This window comes from Mus musculus, chromosome 16, assembly GCF_000001635.26.
Source record: "Mus musculus strain C57BL/6J chromosome 16, GRCm38.p6 C57BL/6J".
In the NCBI taxonomy this organism is placed as follows: Eukaryota; Metazoa; Chordata; class Mammalia; order Rodentia; family Muridae; genus Mus; species Mus musculus.
In genome coordinates, this window is record NC_000082.6 from 96,464,626 (window position 1) to 96,485,365 (window position 20,740).

Consider the following 20,740-nt stretch of genomic DNA (forward strand, 5'->3'; position numbering starts at 1 on the left):
AGAGACACACAAAGAGACAGGAAGACACACACACAGAGAGGGGGAAAGAGACAGAGTGACAGAAAGAGGGGAACAGTGATAGGGAAAGAGAGAGATGGAGAAACAGCAAGAGGGACAGAGACATGCACAGAAAGAAAGACAAGAGAGACAGACAGAGAGAGGGAGAGACAGGTAGAGAGAAACAGAGACAGGGAGAGAGGGAGAAAAAGAAGGAGATATAGGGAGAGAGAGAGAGAAAGAGAGAGGCGGGCTGGGAATGGTGTGAGATTTTGTGGGTCATACCTCCTAACAAATTCCCAAATCGTTCCACCAACTGGGGACCAAATATTCAAATGTCTGAGCCTATGGGGGCTGTTCTTATTCAAACCACCACAACAGCAAGCTTATCCCACAGACACTGAGGATGGATGTTGGGGATCAAGACGTTTCACTGAAGGCTCATTCTGTGGTCCCTCCTTGGTTTGTAGGTGGCGACTTCTCCCTGTGTCCTCCCAAGGTTACTCTGTGTGCTTGAGTCTTAATCTCATGAAGACACCAGGAGTTTTTGGCTAGGCCATCTTAACATGATTAGCTCTATGAAAGACTGTGCCAAAACAGCCATGATTCAAGCGCCAGGGGATTAATGAATTGGGAAGTAGTGTCCCAATCCAGGCCATGACAGCTCACACCTTCTCTGTCATATTAATCCCCAGCAATTGTACATTTGAGTAATCAAAGCCACAGCCCAGCCAGGAGTGTCCAATCCAAGCCCTTTCTTTTAGAATCCTAGCATCAGTCTCCTTCTTCCCAAGCTCCAGGAAGCTGCAAGCACACAAACATTCTTTTGTGTGTTACTAGGAAAATTCAGGCCTGCTGCAGCATTTGGTGAACTGGTAAAGGCTGGCTCTTGGTGACATCTCTGCTTATCTTCTCTGCAGGAGACCAGGCTGTAAAAACCCAGATGGAACTTTGTCAAGTTTGCCACCGAGGGGCTGTGTCCTCCGACATATGGTGCCTGGGGCTCAGATTCCCAAGTCTGACATCTCTTGGGAGGAGGGAGTGGTAGCATCCTCAGAAGCTACATCGTTCTCCTCTGACGATGAGTGAGCTTCCGTTTATCTGAGGTGTTTGCAGAGCACATAGCACTAAGGTCCTGTGTCTATTTCCAGGACTCGGGGATACCTAAGGATATCATGATATTGAGCCTTCATAAGGGCGAGTTGGGAGCACAGAAGGGATGAGGAAGGAGAGGATGAAGAAGATGTTGTCTTTATTTACATAGTTGGGACATGCCACTAACTTGTATGTGGTATACGACATGTACATGTAATACATACATATAGGGGCATACATGTATGCACATATTGTATACCATACTGTCCATATATTTCCCTCTGTGAAATTTGCACCCTGGTGAACATCCAGTGCTTCCACTTGGAAGACATGATGTCCATGACAGTGGTTCTGGCTTAGGTTAGGGACCCATAGGAGCTGTGGGTGAAGCTCTTGTCTTCCTCTCCCTGTTCTCTCACACCCCGACATGTGCACACCCCTACATGTGTGTACTACAGTTTCTGGCCATGCCCTTTCCATTTGGAGACACACAGAGGATGCCATGATGTTAGAACTTGGAACAGAAAGCTGGCAACTCGGGAAGGAGAATGCAGCTGAGCCGAGAAGAGGGAATCAGTAGACGGGGGTGTCGTGCAGGTCTTTCTGGGTACAGGAGGCACTGGGACAGGTATTGGGGGCACCAAGGAAGGTTTGGGGGGCCCTCAACATGGTCTTGCTAGTCATGTTGATATTCACCATGATCAGCTGGGGCATACACTCTAATGCTGCTTATCTGGCAGACACCACACTTCCAGGCTCACAAGGTCTGGACTGAGAGGTATAAAAAGGAGCTGCTTTCCCCAATGGCTCATCAGGGCCAAAGTGAGGAGACCTTTTATGGGGTCCTGTCCCTAGGTGGGGCTGTCACAACCCTAAGTGAAAACAGATGTTTTCTCTCATGTCACTGCCAAGTGGGATTCAAGACTGCTGGACTCCAAAGGTCACTACAGACATGTCCTTCCACTCTAGGGTCCAAGCAGACAGACAGATTGGGGGGGGGACTCTAAACAGAGGGTGGTCAACTCTAAAGTCTGAAGCTGGTGCCCCCAAAGGGGGCCGGGAACAGCTGGGAGCCCAGAGGGATAAGAACCACTCCATACAAAGTTTCCCATTGCTCTTCAATGAGAAACAGAGTCTGTCAATTATAGACATGTAAGATACAGTCCCAGAGGGTGTGAGTCCTGCACCTCCCAGTCCATCGGCAGGGGCAGTCCTGTGACCATCAGTGTGCCTGTGACTGTTATGTTTCTCTCTCCTTTAAATTAAAAAAATAAAAATAAATAAAACCTTCCAAAGCAACAGGTTTCCTTGTGGCATTTCAAACGTCTTGAGTTTCAGTTGGCTGTCCCCACCCCTTCTTCTCCACCATTTCTTGCCCCTCCTCCCCATTTATTTCTTTCTATCCCCAGTATTCCCTGTTCAATCTCATATCACAAGTCGTAGTTTACCCTCCCCACCCCCACCCCTTGAACCCACCCTCATTCAAATAAACACATCAGTAAAAAGTTGAAGTCAGGATCTCCATATGAGCAGGGAAATTTGTCCTTCTGAGTCTGGCGTACCTCACTTGCTGTAATATTTCCCATTTTCTTCCATCTTGCTGCAAATGTCATGATTTCCCCCCTTCCCCCGTTTTTTAATGGCTTAAAATCTTCTATACTGCAGCTTGATTATCCTTTTGACTGCTGATGGGCATCTAGAACGAGTCTCTTTCCTTGCTATTGTGACCTGATCAGCCATGATCATGGATGACCAAGTATCTCTGCAGCAGGGTATAGAATCCTTTTAGGGTGGATGCTTTGGTGTGCAGCAAATTCCTTGGTTCCTGGATGGAAACGGAGCAGAGACCTGCCACGCAGTTCCACTGTGCTCCACTAGGTGGCTCTTTGCGCTCTCGGATGTCTGCAGGCGTTCAGACAGGTGAATGCCTCTCATTGGTTGGCGGGAGGCATGATGCCACCCAGCAGCTCTTTTTAAGAGAAAAGCCAGGACCAGGGAAGCAGCCACCCCTGAGCATTGCCTTCTGAGCTGTTCTGTGGGACCTAGCTGCGGAGTCAGGCCAACATGAGTGAGGTGAGCAATCCTTCCACTCTCACAGGGAAACCGCAGAGTGAGAAGGCTCTGCCCCTGTGGGATTCTCAGAAACCCAAAAGGTGCCCAGTGGGGCTGAGGGGTAGATGGATCCTGTTATTATTTGCTTTGAGCATAGGCTGTCTTGATAGCTTTGTTTGAATGCAGTGTAGAAATTTGCTAAGTTTGCAACTTTTGAAATTAGCCTTAGAAAGAGAAAGGGATGTAGGTATATTGTTTCTGATCTATGACTTAGGATTTTGTACCTCTGAAGAGAAAGCCAGTTATTTGATTCTTTCATGAATATTTGTGCTTTCTCCAGGGAGTGCGTCCTCACGTGTTTCCTTGGGATACAATCTGAATGTTAGCAGACAGTGCTAGCCACCTGGGAAATCCGGTCTCAGAAAAGAGGTGGGGAAGGGGGTTAGGATTTGTGCCTAAGTGCAGCTCTTGCAGAATCATTGTCTGTGACAGGGCTTGCAGTTAATCAGTTAATCAGAGCCCTGGAAAACATTCGGAGTCCAAGCTTGAGTGTGTGTGTGTGTGTGTGTGTGTGTGTGTGTGAGAGAGAGAGAGAGAGAGAGAGAGAGAGAGAGAGAGAGAGAGAAACTGCTACCTCTGAGGCATCAGGGAGTGTTGGCAAAAGAGCTCATTTTAAACCCAAGACCCTTTTCTGATTAAATGTATATAGAATATACAAGCTGGTGGCTTGCATATTTTTCTTTTAAAAAGCAACTGTAATCTCTCCCACAAGATTTGGGGTTACACAGTGCTATCCTCTTCAACTAGATGCCCAGCCAAGTCTGTTTTCATTTCCTCTCACTTGATACTTAATTACTGTGAAAGATCTGTTATCTTCTTTGTATTTTATTTAAAAAAAATGTTTGACAGATGGGTGATCTTTTTTTGGAAGTCTAGAGTAGAATTAACAACTTCAGAAATCAAATGTCTCCTCGCAGCTCCTCTCTCCTCTATGGACAGCTTTGGATCCAAACAACAGGCAGAAGGGCAAGGTGGTGCAGCACCCAGGCACAGGACTTGGGAGAGAGCCAAGAGCTTGGGGGAGGAGGAGGGTGGATCTGGGCTGGGAGATGGGAGTCTCCTGGCAACCCTGGGAACAGAAGCCACAGTGACAGCCATTGGTTGCCTCATGGTGTAAATGCTGAGAGCAGTGCCAAGCACTCCCACATGTGTCCCCTTCTGTGAGCCTCTCCATATCCTGGGCAGTCGGTGACAGAGGAGGAAACTGAGGCACAGGGAAGTGGACCAACCGATTCAAGACCGCCAGCTAGATCTGGGGCTAGCCTTGTCACACTGAAGTAGTTGGTACCTGGTGCCTGGCTCTGTCCAAATAAATGAGTGTGGGGCTCTGGAACAGCTGGAAAGGGTGGGGCAGAAGGAGGTAGAGAATCCAGGGAAAGCAAGCAGGGCTCTGAAGACCAAGGGCATTGAGGACAAGGTCTCTTTTCCTTTACATGTTGGGGGAGGGGCTTCCCTCTGGGTTCGTTAATCTTTCAGAAGCGCAAGGTTTATGGACACCTCACCTTGCTTGCAGGAAGAAGGGATGGCTGTGTGGACAGCTTTTCCCATTCAGAACTCAACAGATTCTCATCAAGAAGGAGCCTAGAAACGGCAGGCTCTGCAGACTGACCTCACAACAGGGACCCTCTCCTGTGTCCAGTCAGCGACATGCGACAGTGCCCTATCCCTCATTCTATGCTGAGGCTCATGTATAGAGAAGTCCTCCAGTGCCTCCTTGGTCACCCAGCTGAGCAGATGACTGTGTGGGTCTCCAGGGAAGAGCCTTGTCCCAGAGTTCAACCCACAGTTAGGGTCACAACCTCCTTTCTGTTGACCCTGTAACTAGGGCAGCCTCAAACTCCCTACAATGTTCCAGCTGTCCATGACTTAGTATCACAATCAGAGTGTGAATTCCTTAAATCCTGTGGGTAAAAGTCCTTAAGGCGCAGACCCTGGGTCTGTGTCCGCAGTCCTACACCCCAACTTCCCCTTGCACCAGGTTTGTCTTTTTCATTCCCACCGCTGCCCCTGAGCTCCCCCTGCTGGCTCATTTCCAAGTCCCTAGACCGCTGGTATTCTTTGGAGAAAAGAAATTTCTCCTTTGATTAAAACTTAAATCTGCTTTCAACATTTAATAAGAGGGACAAACAGCCAAGGAGCTGGGGAGGGCACCAAGTCCTGAAGTGTTTCTTTAGTTGAATGAACTACAAATGGCTTCCAGTGTTAATAACTCCCAGGCAGGATTGGAGGCACACTGTCATTAATGTGCTTGTATGAGTAGTTGCTGGTCAAAGCAGAGACATTGATTTCCCTCTGTCTGTCAGGGTTCTTGGGGGCTGGAACACGTGTGTGTGTGTGTGTGTGTGTGTGTGTGTGTGTATTGAATGTTTCCTTCTGTAGTCCTCAGGGCTCACTGTAGCTGCAGAAACTCCAGAGATCCTTGAGTTGATACAAGCTTGGGCTGAGCAGAGAAGACCCTGAAAGGTTAAAGGTCCCTGGGGTCAGCTCTGCACTTTTGGGACTTTTGCCTTTGAAGGTGAAGGGAGAACAGTAAACTGATCCTGAAGCTGGCTTTAAACTGGACAACTTAGTGTGGTGTGGTTTTCACACCTCAGAACTAACCATTATTTATTTAGTTATGTATTATTATTATTAGTGTTTGGCAGGGGAATGACATGTGGTCAAATAGAATAGTTTAAGTATAGTGTTTGGTTGGAAATAAAGTCCAAATTTAGGGCCTTGTGAGAGTGGTGCACCCGATTTTCACATCCGTGTTACAGTATGTCAGATATGCTTGGAGCAATCTAGAAGATGAATTGGGATCAAAATGTAGGCTTAAGTCTAATAACCACATTTGAAGTTCTCCCAGCAAGGCCCAAGGTTACGAAGTGCCACACCCAAGAAAGAAGAGAATTCCTGGGAGCAAGTCTGCCCTAGGTCCTCACCTGGGTGGGGGGTTGCTTCTAAGGGACTTTTCAAAAAAAAAAAAAAAAAAACCTAACTCAGGAGAGCCACGAATGAGATTTTAACAGAGAATGGATTTAAAGCATGACATGACCTACCGCCATGTTTGGGAAGTACATAGGAAGGCCATCCCACTACGTAATATATCTGGCAAAAGCTGTGACTTAAACATGAGACCCTTCTCAGAGCTCTGTCCTGGGCTCTCTGCTTGTTTTGATTTATGTGAGATGGGTTAACCTAGGGTCAGGGCTGAGGATCTTTGGTCCATGTAGACACTGGCCTCAGTGAAAAGACTATGCCAGGTGAAAAAATGGTTGAGATGAGATCAAAGACATTCAAGGGCAGATGTGCACACCCATATATGTATCCCAGGCACCAAAACAGATCTATTGCCTCTCACCTGAAGACGGTTGTCTTGGAGTAAAGAAGAAAGCTGGGACTGACCAAGAAGTGGGAGTGGGTGGGTAGAGGAGCAGGGTGGCTGGAGGGTATAGGGGACTTTCGGGATAGTATTTGAAATGTAAATAAAGAAAATATCTAATAAAAAATTTTAAATAAAAAAAAATCATGCAACAGTGGTTTGGGGGCATCACCCAGTGTGTTCTCCTGGGAGCTCAGTGGAGAGTCAGAAAGATGACAGGAACTAAGGTGAGAATCATTGCTGTAGTTGGCTTTTCGGACCCCAGTGCCAAGGTGAGTTGGAGCCGGTGCTCTGTGTGCACGATTGGGTCTGTGGAAGAACCGTGTAGCTGAGATGGTAGTTAAGCATGGATTCTGTGAGTTATAGGCAAATATGGTGTTTTCAGTAGAAGGCCAAGTGGCAATTTGATTTCTTATGTAATTCTAACCTCATTTAGGGGAGCACATGAACTAGTGATATGGAAAGATCTAGTGAGATCCACTTAGAAAAAATGTTATTACCATGCCTTACTTGTACAAAGAAATAGATTTCGCACCGTCATTTTCAAATGTGGACGTGGCTCATGTTAAATCACATACTGGTGGGTATTATTCTCTCCTCTAACAAGGAATATGAAGACTTGCCGGGTTGTGAAGACAACTTAGGTTCCAAGGTTAAACACGAAAGCATGCTTTCGGGCCTGGTAATCATAATGGATTGTCATAAAACTCACGTTCCCAGCCTGCATCTCATTAACTAAATTCAGGATTAAAGCACCCAATTTCTCTCTCTCTCTCTCTCTCTCTCTCTCTCTCTCTCTCTCTCTCTCTCTCTCTTCTAAGACTGAATGAAGGCGAAGTGCAGTATTTTTTTCCCAGACAGAAAAGCTAAATAAATGACTCACCACTGATTTTATTAAAGGTTTAGTGGAAGTGGCGTGATCAACATGAAAAGAAGATCCGAGCTTGTATCAGGCAAGTCTCCCGAGTCTGGGATGGACACAGTCCCTGCCTTAGCGTTTAGATTAATTTCTTCCTTCAGTGCCCTGAGAGGTCTTGTTACAGTGAAATTTGTTTGTGCTTCCTCGGTGCTCAGTCCTCAGAGTGTAGGAACCATTTAAATATACAGACACAATTACCAGCTTCAGGCTCAGAGTCTCCTACTAATTTCAAATGACTTTCTGCAAGAAGTTTAAAGGCTGTGGGCACATAGGTTTGTATTCCATTCGAGGGCTGGCTCCCTAAATCCAGCTAGAGCCAGCATGCTGGTAACACCCTCTAGATACACACTTTGTGGACTGAAGCACCCTTCCTGGCCCATCAACCTGCTTATGAGGAAAGGCTAAGCTCCTGGGGTGGAGCCTGGTTTGTGTCCAGCGACTAAATGAATTAGTGGCATTCCAGTGCCGGATGATCAGCTGCAATGACTGACATTCCAGAGCTCTGGTCTCCGGGCTTTCTATTGCTATAGGATGTGTGAACAGGGGACAGAATCTGCATTCTGTTCTTTGCTCCTGGTCTAAAACCCGTGTCTGCTTCTCAGATATTTGTAAGTGGGAAATGGGGGTATGGTACAGCCAGGCACACAGAACATACGCTCCCACAGAAGCAAAGAAAAGGAGAAAAGGTGGGGGAATCTTCAAGAGGGAGAACACTGAGCATTTGGGAAATGCTAGGAAAAGCACAAGAGCCGAGAGGGGGTTTGACGTGGACAAACCGACTCTCTGTTCACGTCCTCTGAGACTGGCTCACTTCAGAATGGTTGTATGAAATCTAAACAGAAAGGACACAGACAGGCAGAGCCCAGGCCAGCTGGAAATCAGCTCTGCTGTATTGACACAGGGAAGTCGTTTGGCTGTGTGAGCGGAGAAAGTCTAGGCAGATCTTTCATAGTAGGGCTTCTGGCATGGAGACAGGCAGCCAAGATGTAAATCACAGCATATTGTTGGAGGAAAAATATGCTTAAACAGACGGAAAGCAGGTTTTAGATGTAAATATTTTAATCAACACTTGAAATTGACTATCAATAATTATCATATTGTTAAGACAATGAAAACAGGTATTTAAAACCTTTGACTGGTTTACTTATTATTTCCTTATGAGTAATATTGTTTGTGTGTGTGTTTTCACATGTGTGGGGGTGCATGTACTTGCATGTGCCTGTACTGTGTGTGCGTGTGGTGGAGGCCAGAGGACAACTTCTGGTGGTGCTTTTTAGTTGTCCAGCTTCTAAGAATGGCCTGGAGCATATACCTTGGCTATGCTGGCAGGGCAGTAAGCCCCAGGGATTTGGCTGCCTCTACCTCCTAGTGCTTAGATTTCAGGCACCTACCGTCATGCCTGGCTTTTTACGTGAGTGCCTGGGATTTGAACTCAGGTTCTCAAGCTTGCTTGCAAAGTATTTTGCTGACGGAGTCATCTCCTCAGCCTCCACATTTGGCTGCTTTAGGTGACAAAATGCATTTGGATGTTTAAATATTTTAAATATTTAAGGACTGTATTAATGTATGGAAGGTGACCAACCCAAATTTATTTTCCTGGGATGTCCTTGCCATACCCACAGCCCTGAGATAGACTCCCCTGCTCTGATGACCTCAGCCTTGTACTCTGGCTATAGTGTTTCCAGTCTTCAAAATGAAGTGAGGTGCATACACACATTTACCTTCAATGGAGTATGAATATAAGAAAGTTTGTACTACAAACAAAACCCACACTCCCTGGTGACCCAAACCCGTAAATCTCACAGCCATTTTCAGGGCTATTTTATATGACTAATTCAGCCTAAGTGACAGGTTAGGCATTAATCTGCCCGTTACTGTTTGTGCCTCACAAATAGTTCTGAATCTGTGTTGTCAGGATCTCAAGGCATGACTTGTCATTCAGGGAGGGAAAGCACATGGCCAGATTTATGGTTTTGCTGGTGGGGACATCAATTACCCACTAAACTCCCCGCATTTTCTGTTTTGTTCTTAACATGCCATCTTCTAAACAAAACAGAGACAAATTAGAATCACAGGGCATGGAAGCCAGCTCCCATGCACAACAGGACCCCCACACAGAGATCTGGTTGGGGAACAGGGTGGATTGTTCATACCACACAAACAAAGCCATTTTCACAGTGTAAAGTCCTGAGATTCGGTCCATGGGAGCACCTCTCTCCACATGGTTTCTGCCTTCTCTTTCAGACAGCCTTGGCTTTGACAAGGGTGAGGTGTCAGACACACCACAACCGTTCAGCCATTCATCTGTTTCTCACCATCCAGTAACTGGGCTTGTGTTTGAGCTAACGTGAAAAGAAAGCTCCCCTGATACTAAAATCCAAACCTGTTTACTGGCTGATTTTGTGTCAACTTGACACAGGCTGGAGCTATCACAGAGAAAGGAGCTTCAGTTGGGGAAGGGCCTCCATGAGATCCAGCTGTGGGGCATTTTTTGCATTGGTAATGGCAGGGGGGGCATTGTGGGTGGTACCACCCTTGGATGGGTAGTCTTGGGTTCTATAAGAAAGCAAGCTGAGCAAGCCAGGGGAAGCAAGCAAGTATGTAATATCCCTCCATGGCCTCTGCATCAGCTCCTGCTTCCTGACCTGCTTGAGTTCCAGTCCTGACTTTCTTTGGTGATGAACAGTAGTGTGGAAGTGTAAGCTAAATAAACCCTTTCCTTTATAACTTGCTTCTTGGTCATGATGTTTGTGCAGGAATAGAAACCCTGACTAAGACACTTGTCTTAGAGGGGTGTGACCAAAGAACAGTCATATAACCCTCAAATGCTTAGCAAAGCATTCTTTGACAACGGGTTTAACCAGATGGAATATTAGAGACCCCAAGGTCCTGTGGACATTTATTTTTACACAATTGCTGGAAATGACAATGCACACAAACATTTGACTAAATAAAATATGAATAAAGATATTATAAGAAAACATATCTTCCCCTTTCTTAAGATCTTTTTCAAAAGCTGATACATAAGTCTGTCATGTGACTAGATTCCAATATGGGAAAGTGGATTGGGCTTGGTGCATAGGTCAGTTGGTAGAGTGCTTAATAGCATACACCAAGCTTAGCAAAGACACATAAATGGGACGTGGTGGTGCATGTCCGTACTGCCAGCCCCAGATAGACAGATGGAGTCAGAAGGATCACGAGTTGAAGGTCATCTCTCCTTACATAGCAAGTCTGAGGCCAGCAAACAGAACATTAAGGAATTACCCCTACTCTAACAAGGAAGTTGTCTACATGTGTAATATTCTTATTAGGTAATACCGTTTCATTTGAGGTTGTTTTCTTGAGTCTGGCAGAGAGGCTAATTGTGCGTGGGGTTTTCTTGTTCTGATTGTACATGCAGAGACATTCCCAAGTCCATGAACTAGTCACACTCTGAGCCTGAGCGTGGCCTTTTCCAGGGCTGGTGTTTGCACTGCTGAGGGGCGAGGCACGGAAACCTGCACACATCCACCCAGGACAAGAGCACAGAGGCTTCCTTTAAGGATTCTGATCTTTCCTCACATTTTAAAGGGCTGCAGGTGGAGCAGAAACACCTCAGAGTTGTCACGGTGTCATGGTTTGGTACCATGCTGTCCCTGGGTCTGAGGACACAGTTGCTATCACCACTGTCTCCCCCTCATTTCCCTGACTTTCCACACTTGGCTGTCATTGGCCTAACAATGATGTTCTTATCACCACAGCTCTGGGTTTCTCAGGCCGATTGAAGATCCTGACAGGACAATAATGTCCACAGGATCTGGGGTCTCTAATATTCCACCTGGTTAAACCGTTGTTGAAGAATGTTGAATGTGTCCGCGTCCTAAGGTTTGTTTCTTTCCAGACTATGCTTCTGTGCTGAGACAGTTTAGCTGTGCTGCAGCATATGTGTACTAAAAGCCAGTTACCTGCTGTAGGGAGGTGCAATTAATTAAAGACAGCTTGTGCAATCTGTGTCCTCTTCACAGAGCAAGAGGCATCTGATGTGGCGTAGTAAGACTTTCAAGGCACGCCATTAAGAAGGGCATCAAGGTAATTTCCAGTTACGAGAGTCTCACAACAGCCCTAGAATGGGAAAAGTCCACATCAGTCCTGATTTTAGCTATTTATGAAATGTGATCTCTAATGGTTCTCGCCATAAGCAGGTACAAACATAAACCCTCCGTTCTCTTTACTTTGATGGTGACTCACCTTACAACCCAGAGGTATTCATACTGTGGTCTTTATCCATGATGCCCCCAGAGTTGGCTGTGTACTACTGGTACAGCTGGACATGGTAGCTCTGCTCCTGTGGGCTTCAGGTCAATTTAAAAGCTACTGATACAGGGTGAGACTACAGCTATACCTAGGAGTCAAAGACTTGACTGATGTGAATAGCACAGTCTCCTTAATGTGCTCATTTTAAGTTTTCATTTGCTACCCATCTTATCTGTCATCCATCTATCTGTCATCTATCTATCTATCTATCTATCTATCTATCTATCTATCTATCTATCTATCATCTGTATTTATCTATCAACTATGATTCATCTATATTAACCTATATATCTGTATGTTTGTCTGTCTATCTTCTATCCATTCATCCATCAACCTTCAAGGCAGGACTTTTCAGTATCACTTGCCTCAGACTCCTGGGGACAAATGACCCTTCTGCTGCAGCCTTCCAAGTACCTAGGACTTGCTGACACTTTTTACTGGCTTGAAAGCAATCATTTTTCATTAGGGAACTGAGTGACCTGAATTTAATCTTGTTGAAAAATCCCAGTGCTCTTGAGCAAAAACCAGGCTTGTTTTCTCTTCCACGTTTCTCATCCTATTAAATTTCTCATTTTCTGTCATATTCTGGAAGCTACCCACTACCTTTTATACCAGTCTCACTTCCACTCAAGTCTCTGCAAGAAATAATTGGAAATAACATAGTCCTAGCTATTTTTCTTAGTCTTCAGCAGAAAAAAAAATCCCCACAGAAGAACGGACAAAGGCAACCTTTCTTCCCATGTCTCTAGATGGCTTCCCAGGGTTCATTTTCTTTTTTTGTTTTGAGATTTTTTTCCTTTTTATTGGATATTTTCTTTATTTACATATCAAATGTTATCCCCCTTCCTGGGGGTGGTGGGGACAGGGTTCATTTTCTAATATGATTCCCTCAATCCCATGTCCCAATCATATGTTATCATTCCTATCCCATGGAATAGTTTGTGAAGACCCTGGGCAAAATTTATTTTGGTCTTGTTGAGTTTTCTTGACTGTAGACCAACCACTTTTATACCTCACCAAGCTCCCAGGGCTCTGAGTAAGAAAAGATGTTCTAAGTCCCAGAGAACAAAGATGTTGCACATATCATTAACAGCTACGCATTTGATAAGTCATATTACTTCCTGTCCTCTATGAGTTTGGCATTATAAGGGACCGTGTCTTCTACTCCTTTAAATCCCTAGCAAACAGCATTGAACTCCCACAGGTGGACATCTAGTTACCTGTCAGATGCTGCTGAGGAGATATGGTCCCTGCTGCTCAGAGTGTTGGTGGTAGAGACAGAACCATGTAAGACTAATTCTACTATGGCTTCCACACTGAGTGCAGTGTCAGGGAAGTAGTAGGTAATTTATCACTGTGCAGGGCTATGAAAAAGAGGAGAGACAAGGTTCAGTTGAGCCTACCGAAGGAGTGAGGACTCAGTTCCTGTTAAAAATCACAATAGCAGTTAGTAGATCTTAAAGGAGGAACATTTTAGAGGAAATTGAAAGTTATCAATAGTCGCGTTGAGTGATTGGTGCACACCCCCTATCACGCTGTACTTAGTTTTAAGCTCCCTATTTTAGTGTCTGTCCCTGTTGCTGAGATACAGAGTTCTGACAGAAACAACTTAAGGGAGAAAGGGTTCATCGCTGGCTTTTGCCTCTTTATGGATTGTTCTTTTCTCCCACCCCACATCCCCATACCTTGGATTAAAATGAAGACATATCCTTATAACATTTCTGTGTTCTTTAAAGAAACTAAAACTCCTCCAGAATTGTGACTATAAGAGTTTATCTGTTAGATACAGTCCACCACAATTCAGAAGTCATAGTAAAGGAAGCTCAAAGGAACCGGTGATACCATATCTATAGGTAAGAAAGAAAAGGGGGGGGGGATCACTTTCTTTTTACATAATCCAGGACTCCTTGTCTAGGGAATGGCCTCACCCGTTGTTGGAGATGGGTCTTCCCAGATCAATTAACGTAGTAAAATGTCCTTCCATAGGCACATGCTGAGAGATTCTAACAGTTAAGATGGTCCATCACAGGCTCACTGTCAAGAGTGTCCTAAATACGTGGAGCACACTGACGTTCTTACTAGCAATATTGGGGCTCCACTGATTTCCATGTCACTTAAGAAACTTGAAGAGGGAAAAATTTCCCATGAGACATTGGAAATAGGTCACAAGAGCAAAGTCAACGGTATTTTTCTTGGAATTTTACACATTGCTTATTTTGTAAAGTTTACACATTCTAATTGTGAGAAATCTGGTGAATTTAGACTCATCTGCACTTTATCTTCCAGGAGCGCTAGTGTTGATTCAGAATGGCATATGGTTGCATTCTTTGAGTCTTAGGGCCCCAGGTGGCTTCCTGACCATCATTAGTACTCTCTTCTTTTTAGAGTTTGTCCTCGGATGGACTCAGCTTCTATATATAACTCATTTCCCACATCTGCATTAGCCCTGTGAAAATCTCAGGCCAACAGAAGACTCTCTCAATTTTTTTTCCTGGTGGTGTTCTTTACATTAGAAATGTAGGCTATTTTTTCTCTTTTTGAAATAAATTTCTTAAAATAGATGTAGCATTTTTTCAAACACCTCTGCGGAATACCTCCTTCTAGTTCATAGCTACTCCCCACCCCCACCCCACACAAGTACATTGGGGTTTAATCTCTCCCATCTTCCTAACTGGCCCGTTTCATTCCGGGGGCAACCTTTTTGTAAATTCCCATGTCATTGTCTTTCTGCTGAGCTCTCGCTGTGAGTCAGTTCTGGGAGAGATTCAGGCAACATTTCTCTACAGTTGAATTCTGGCTGAAGACTTTGGATTTGGTTTGGTAGCCTAACCTGACTTTGGAGCTGTGAGAGTAGACTGGGGTAGGGGTGGGGAACCTTAGCTCTGGCTTGCTGAGTCCCTTCAGAATCATAGTGGGGATGGGAGACATGGGCTATCTATGGGCATGTCCAGCAGGGCCAACATAAAAGAGACTGTTTAAAAACATCAACTGTTAAGCCTCCTGATGTTACCCCTTCTTTCTCGTGGTTCTTTTGAGGTGTTGTAGGAACATCTAGAGAGCCTGATCTAAGAGGGCTGGGATCAGAGTAGTAACAATTGTAAAAAAAAAAAAAAGCACTTGCTACACTTTTGTTACACTTGTTAACATTCTCAAGAATGTTGCCAGCTGATAGCAGAACATTAGGATCTGAATGAAAAGGAAACAGAAAGCAAAGAGGAGGACATGTTGCTCCTAGGGATGCTGGAAGACAAGGTTTACGGTAGAGCATAGCCAGAGGAAGGGATGTCTGGGAGAGTCCAGAGTGGGCATGACGAGACTGAGCTGGGCCAAGATGCAGCAGCCAGGATGTCAAAGGTACAGAAGGACAGGTAACCAAAGTGGCTGGATTATAGGGAAGAACCTCTAGGGAAAGGGCAGCCCAGCCCTGGGCTGCAGAGTTTAGGGTGAGAGGGCTAGTTATGCCGGTCATACCCTCTAGCAAGTAGGGACTGAGGGATGCTGGGAGAACTTGGAGGCCAGGTTCACTTTGTTAAATAGGCACTCAGCCATCTGTCCCAGGTTTGACATTTAAGACTCAATTTGGGGTCCTTTTTAGGGTGTACCTGACACAGTTGCCTAAGTCACTTTACCCATGGATAGCCCTCGGTACACACAGGAGTCTTGGTGGTTTTTTTGATGAACGCAAAACCAAAACAAACAAAAATTAAAAAGGAAAGAAGCTGCACTAATGAAATGTGACCCTGTCACACTGACTGTGTAAGGGCCTTAGGCACACGTGTGTGCATATGCATGAGCGTGTGTGTGCACGTGTGTGTGTGTGTATGTGCATGAGTGTGTGTGTGCATGTGTGTGTGTACATGAACATGTGTGAGTGAGCATGAGAGTGTGAATGTGGTCTGTTATTTCCACGTGAACTGGAAGACTCTGACATGACCCATTGTATGACCCTACAAGGGGGCAGGCAGGGTCTTTCTCCCCAGTCTGGAGAAGCCTCTGGGCTGACTCTGAGGAACCTAGCATGTGTTGCTCAAAGGGGACACTCATTTGTTCAATGGTTACATGGCTGACCCTGAGAATTGTTTGAACAAACAACGACATTGTGAAATTGATTTAAAAGACTGCGTGTGCATGCATGCCTGTGTGTGTGTGTGTGCGTGCGCGCGCGCGCACTCATGTGCATGGGTGCATGTGGAGGCTAGAAGACAATCTTAGGTATCATATTCACGAATGCTGTTCAATTCCTGTGAAACAGGGTCTCTCATTCAACCTGAAACCCATCAATTAGGTTAATCCGGTTAGCCAGTGAGCTCCAGGAATCCTCCTTTCTCTACCTCCCCCGCAGCAGGGTTATAAATACACCATCACACCTGGCTTCTTTATGAGGGGTCCAGGGATCTGAACTCATGTCCCCATGCTTGCGTCCCAAGCATTTTACCAACTGACACATCTTTATGGCTTTTGGCCTGTCCTCTAATCTGTCTTAATTTTTAAGTCTTGAACTGTGGATAGCTAATTTAGGACAAAACATTTTCTTTTCTTCCAAAAGTATACAACCTCAGTCTTCTACCATTTTGTGAAGCTATTTTCATTTAAGTGGGAAAATAAAATCTGGCAATTTTTTTAATACCAAAAAAAGAAAGTCTCCTGCTTCGGAGGCTTGGCATACCCTTCTGAGAGAAGCACATTTCGCACCACATGGTGCCAAGTAAGCGCCTGCATTCTGACAGAGATCAGGAGGCTTTGGAGTTCACGTGGGAGTGATGAGGTTCATCAACCATGAGGCCTGCAGGTCATGGCTCTCCAAGGGCTTTCTCCACAGTCTCAGAGCCCTGCTCACACAAATGCATGACAAAGGCCCGCAGCTCTGGTACCATACTGACTCTGCCCACAGATGTTTCACCACCAGGTTCTAAGATAAGCTCATGGAATACACTTAGCCCGTCTTGTTTCCTAAAACATCCCAGACGCCATCACATGTGGGACTGTGTGTGACATCAGCAATTCCCATGCAGTTGCTTTGTTGTTAAAATAAGGAGGGGCAAAGATGGCCCCCAGTCTGCATGCAGGCAGAATGAATTATCTGCATCAGAGGAGGTAGAAAGGTGTCCCCAAAGTCAGGACCTTCACCTTCCAAGTCAAGGCTTTCCCTTCTAAAGAGACAAGGTTAAGGGTCAAATGCTGGACTTCCAAGCTGCTCTGCTTAAATTCCATCACCCCACTTGGCAATAGCATCTTTGGGTATACTTCCAAACTACTTCCCAGTTCAAGCTTTGCATCTGTTAGCTGGGACCTCTCTCCCTGTTATACATTCCTCAGGACCATTCCCCTGGCAGTGCTGAGCTGATGCTCTGGCGAAGGGGAAAACATAGTCGTTTGCATTTGAGGACACAATGTCCGGTAGAAGAATTGAAAATGTGTTTGGTTGCTAGACTAAGGAGAACAATTCCCTTACTCAGCCTTACCTGTGGGTTCTCCTGGGTAGCAATGGATTTGGCTTGTGTCCTTTCTTTTCTCATATTCCTGTTTGTTCACTTGATGAAGCAGCTGAGTGTAGCAGTTGGTCCTGTTGGCTCGGCCACAGGAGGGTTGATATAGCCGTGTGTGAAGCTGGCAGCAACCTGGTTGATGGGCACTCAGGGACTGGCAGGGAAAGATTTTCCCAGTTGTGTGGACATTTTCATTCAGAAATTACAGTGGCTGACTTTGGTTCTCAACTCGATGACATTATAGTCAGTATGGAAACAGAACTCTAGGCACACCCAGAAGGGGATTTCTGGGTTAACTAAGGCAGGGAGACTCACTGTCAGTGATGGTGGCACCCTCCTATGGGCTGGTGAAACCCATGAACAAAAAAAGAGAAAGTGAGCTGAGCTCCAGTGTTCATCCCTCTCTGTGTCCTGGCTGCTGCTGCAGCTTCCTCGCCCCTCAGCCACCATACCTCTGACACCTTGATGGACTGTGAGCCCATACCCTCAAACTGTGAGCCCTAAAACTGTGAGCCAAAAGTAAATTTCTTCCTTCAGGTTAGCAACAGGAAGGGTAACTAATGCACTGGCCTCTGCTTGTTCTCTGTCCTTTGAGTGCATGGGGCCCAGCACTTTAAAGGGCATGCATATTATGGGATGGATGGCAAAAGATGAGAACGATGATGCTTCTATTGACAGCAAAGTGAAGATGCATTTCTTCCTCTGTGGCCACTTTCTGCCATCTCAATTGACCCCATGTAAGTTTTTGGCTCCTTGGGTCTTCGGAATGTAAAAGGATGGAAGGAAATCACACCTGTTCAGGAGGGACAGGTGGGCGTGATGCTTGTGTTGAGCACCTTTCTGTGTTTCACTTAGTCCTTGAAAACTGGCTCTGCCTGTTAGCTTTCCCCCCTCATAACCTTTACAAGGAATCCTCAGAGGAGCCAGCTGTAGTTGTACCTCATTCCTGCCTTTATGCTGATACTTGTCTATCCTCTTTCTTATGCCTGCCCTCTGTCTGGTTAGCCATGACTTTTTGGAGCAGGGAGAGAAAGCTAATCTAGTCTGTCCTCTCCTCTGTGGGTGTTGGGTGGCTTCTGAACGTTGTTCAATGATACATTTGTAAACTTCTGGATATCTGTGCCTCTGTCTCCTTTGTCAAGCACAGAAACTGTTGTGATAAGCATCCCAGGGACCTCTGTTATGAGAGTCATCTAAGGAAATGACTCAAAAGCAGGCAATCAATGGGAGAAGTGGGTGGGAGGGGTAGGGTTTCTTTGGATGCAGAAAGTGTGATATTACACAACCTTGGGGTTTTCAAGGAGAGTCAAGGGTGGATTAATTTGACAGTTTATATGGCCTTCCTCCAACCTCAGACTTGAGTCTTCAGTCTATGTTGAATCAGACACATGTAACGGGACCTTTAAGTTCTTCCAGTTTTCCACCCATTAACTGTATTCTGGCTATCAGTTTGTTTCCCTCCTGCCTTGCCTCTTTCTAGAAAAAATAATACAATCTGTAAATTGCACCAAGATCACAAATTGTACCTGTGGCAGATTCAAGAGTCCAGGAAAACTTGATTAGGATCAACCACTGAGTGATAATGTTCTGTCTTTGGAGTCTGACAGTAGCCATGGGGACGTGCTGGATTTCATGCTTTTTAATTCTCTTTGAAGAATTCTTGTTGACTAGATAAGAAAACCACTTTGCTAAAGGCAAACACTTAGCGTCATTCAGCCATGCATGGTCACTCTTAGTCTTTCAGTGGCCGAGTCAAATGTGCCCCTTCTTGTGACTGTAAATATAAGGCGATACGTATAGGATAGGATGGAAACAGTCCTACTTCTGCAAAAGCTTGCGCTTAACCTTCCTAGGCTGTGAGGCTCCTTTTAGAGAGTGATTCCTGCGAGCTGAGCACTCACTTCTCATGGCTTACTAGAAGAGAGCTGCCTTTTGTCCCCATTGTGTAGACAGACAGACTGTGGCCTGGTCAAGTTCATTGTCCTTGAAGGGTCACAACTCTGAGAGTGGCTGGGTCACACTGGGCTCTCTATGACCTCATTTTTGTTTTAACAGTTTTGTGTTTCTGTGTTTATTTGTATTTTTAAAGCCAGGCCTTCAAAGGAGTGACTTATATACGGTAGCATCAACCCCTTTGCCTTGTGTGGCCATTGTGTTTTGTGTTTTGGCAATGTGTCTGCAGAGCTGTCACTGAGGTACTGACTGTCGCATCTCCCTGAAAAATCCTTTTGTGTGCTTTGGGGCGTTCCCTTTCCTGTTCTTTAGGTCTGGTACCTTCTTCCTTCACTAGTGATCCCTGGGTGAAGTGGGCTCCAGTGTGGACCCAGAGAAGCCTATAATATCACAGAATAGACAACCTCGGGGGGGGGGCTGGGAATGATTCAATATTATGCACCCATTTTTTTGCCTGTTTAGATTCCTAAAACTATTAATATCTTAGAGCCTAGGGATGGCATGTTTTCTGTATATTCACACTTTGTATGAATTTGTTAATCAGGCACAGTTAAGAGAGTAATCGAGGCCAGCCTGGTCTACAGAGTGAGTTCCAGGACAGCCAGGGCTATAAAGAGAAATCCTGTCTCGAAAAACCAAAAAAAAAAAAAAAAAAAAAAAAAAAGTAATGCTGAATAATGGGAAAGATCAATTATATTAATATATTGTAATCAATATTGGCTGAGTAAATGTGTACTCTCCATCTGTCTCTCTCAGCCTGTGTGTCTCTCTATATGTCTGCTTTTCTGTCTGTGTGTATGTCTCTTTCTCTGTCTCTGTCTGTCTCTCTGTGTCTCTCTCTGTCTATGTTTCTGCTTCTCCCTGTGTCTCTGTGTCTTTGTCTTACATCTCTTTGTTTCTCTCTGTGTCTCTCTATATCTCTGCTTCTCTCTCTGTGTGTATATCTCTGTCTCTCTGTCTTTCTGTTTTACTGTGTCTCTGTGTGTATCTCTATGTCTCTGCTTCTCTCTGTATGTATGTCTCTTTCTCTTTCTCTTTCTCTTTCCCTTTCCCTTTCCCTTTCCCTTTCCCTTTCCCTTTCCCTTTCCCTTTCCCTTTCCCTTTCCCTTTCCCTTTCCCTTTCCCTTTCCCTTTCCCTTTCCCTTTCCCTTTCCCTTTCTCTTTCTCTTTCTCTCTCTGTCTTGGAGTCTTTGTCTTGTATCTCCTTGTGTGTGTCTTCCTGTCTCACCATATTCCTCACCCTCTGCCTCTTGTCTCTTTATCTCTCTCTGGTTTTGTCTCTCTCCATGTCTCTGTGTCTCTTCTCTTCTCTGTGTGTATGTCTCTCTCTCCCTCTGTCTCTCTGTCTGTGTGTCTCATTGGACTAACTAATGAATTCAGACCTCAATTGACTGGAGTTGGGGAAGGAGGTGACTGAATCCTCACAAAGTAAACTTCAGGGAAGGGACTGTGCCTGAATGGTTTCCAAATGGTGATTTATAATGACCTGTGAAAGTCAAGCCAGGCACAGTGCCACAC

The 20,740-nt window shown here is 45.2% G+C and overlaps 2 protein-coding genes across 2 annotated transcripts in view; both read left to right on the plus strand.

The window, feature by feature from the left end:
* Positions 1-947, plus strand: part of Igsf5 (immunoglobulin superfamily, member 5) — a 104,094-nt gene extending 103,147 nt beyond the window's left edge. The window contains exon 9 of the mRNA XM_006523095.4: positions 918-947. Coding sequence (XP_006523158.1) covers positions 918-932 — 15 coding nt within the window. The 3' untranslated portion in view covers positions 933-947. The remainder of the gene's footprint in view (positions 1-917) is intronic.
* A 2,033-nt stretch (positions 948-2,980) lies between these two features.
* Positions 2,981-20,740, plus strand: part of Pcp4 (Purkinje cell protein 4) — a 58,188-nt gene continuing 40,428 nt past the window's right edge. Inside the window, exon 1 of the mRNA NM_008791.3 lies at positions 2,981-3,165. Within this exon, the coding sequence (NP_032817.1) occupies positions 3,157-3,165 (9 nt within the window). The 5' untranslated portion in view covers positions 2,981-3,156. The remainder of the gene's footprint in view (positions 3,166-20,740) is intronic.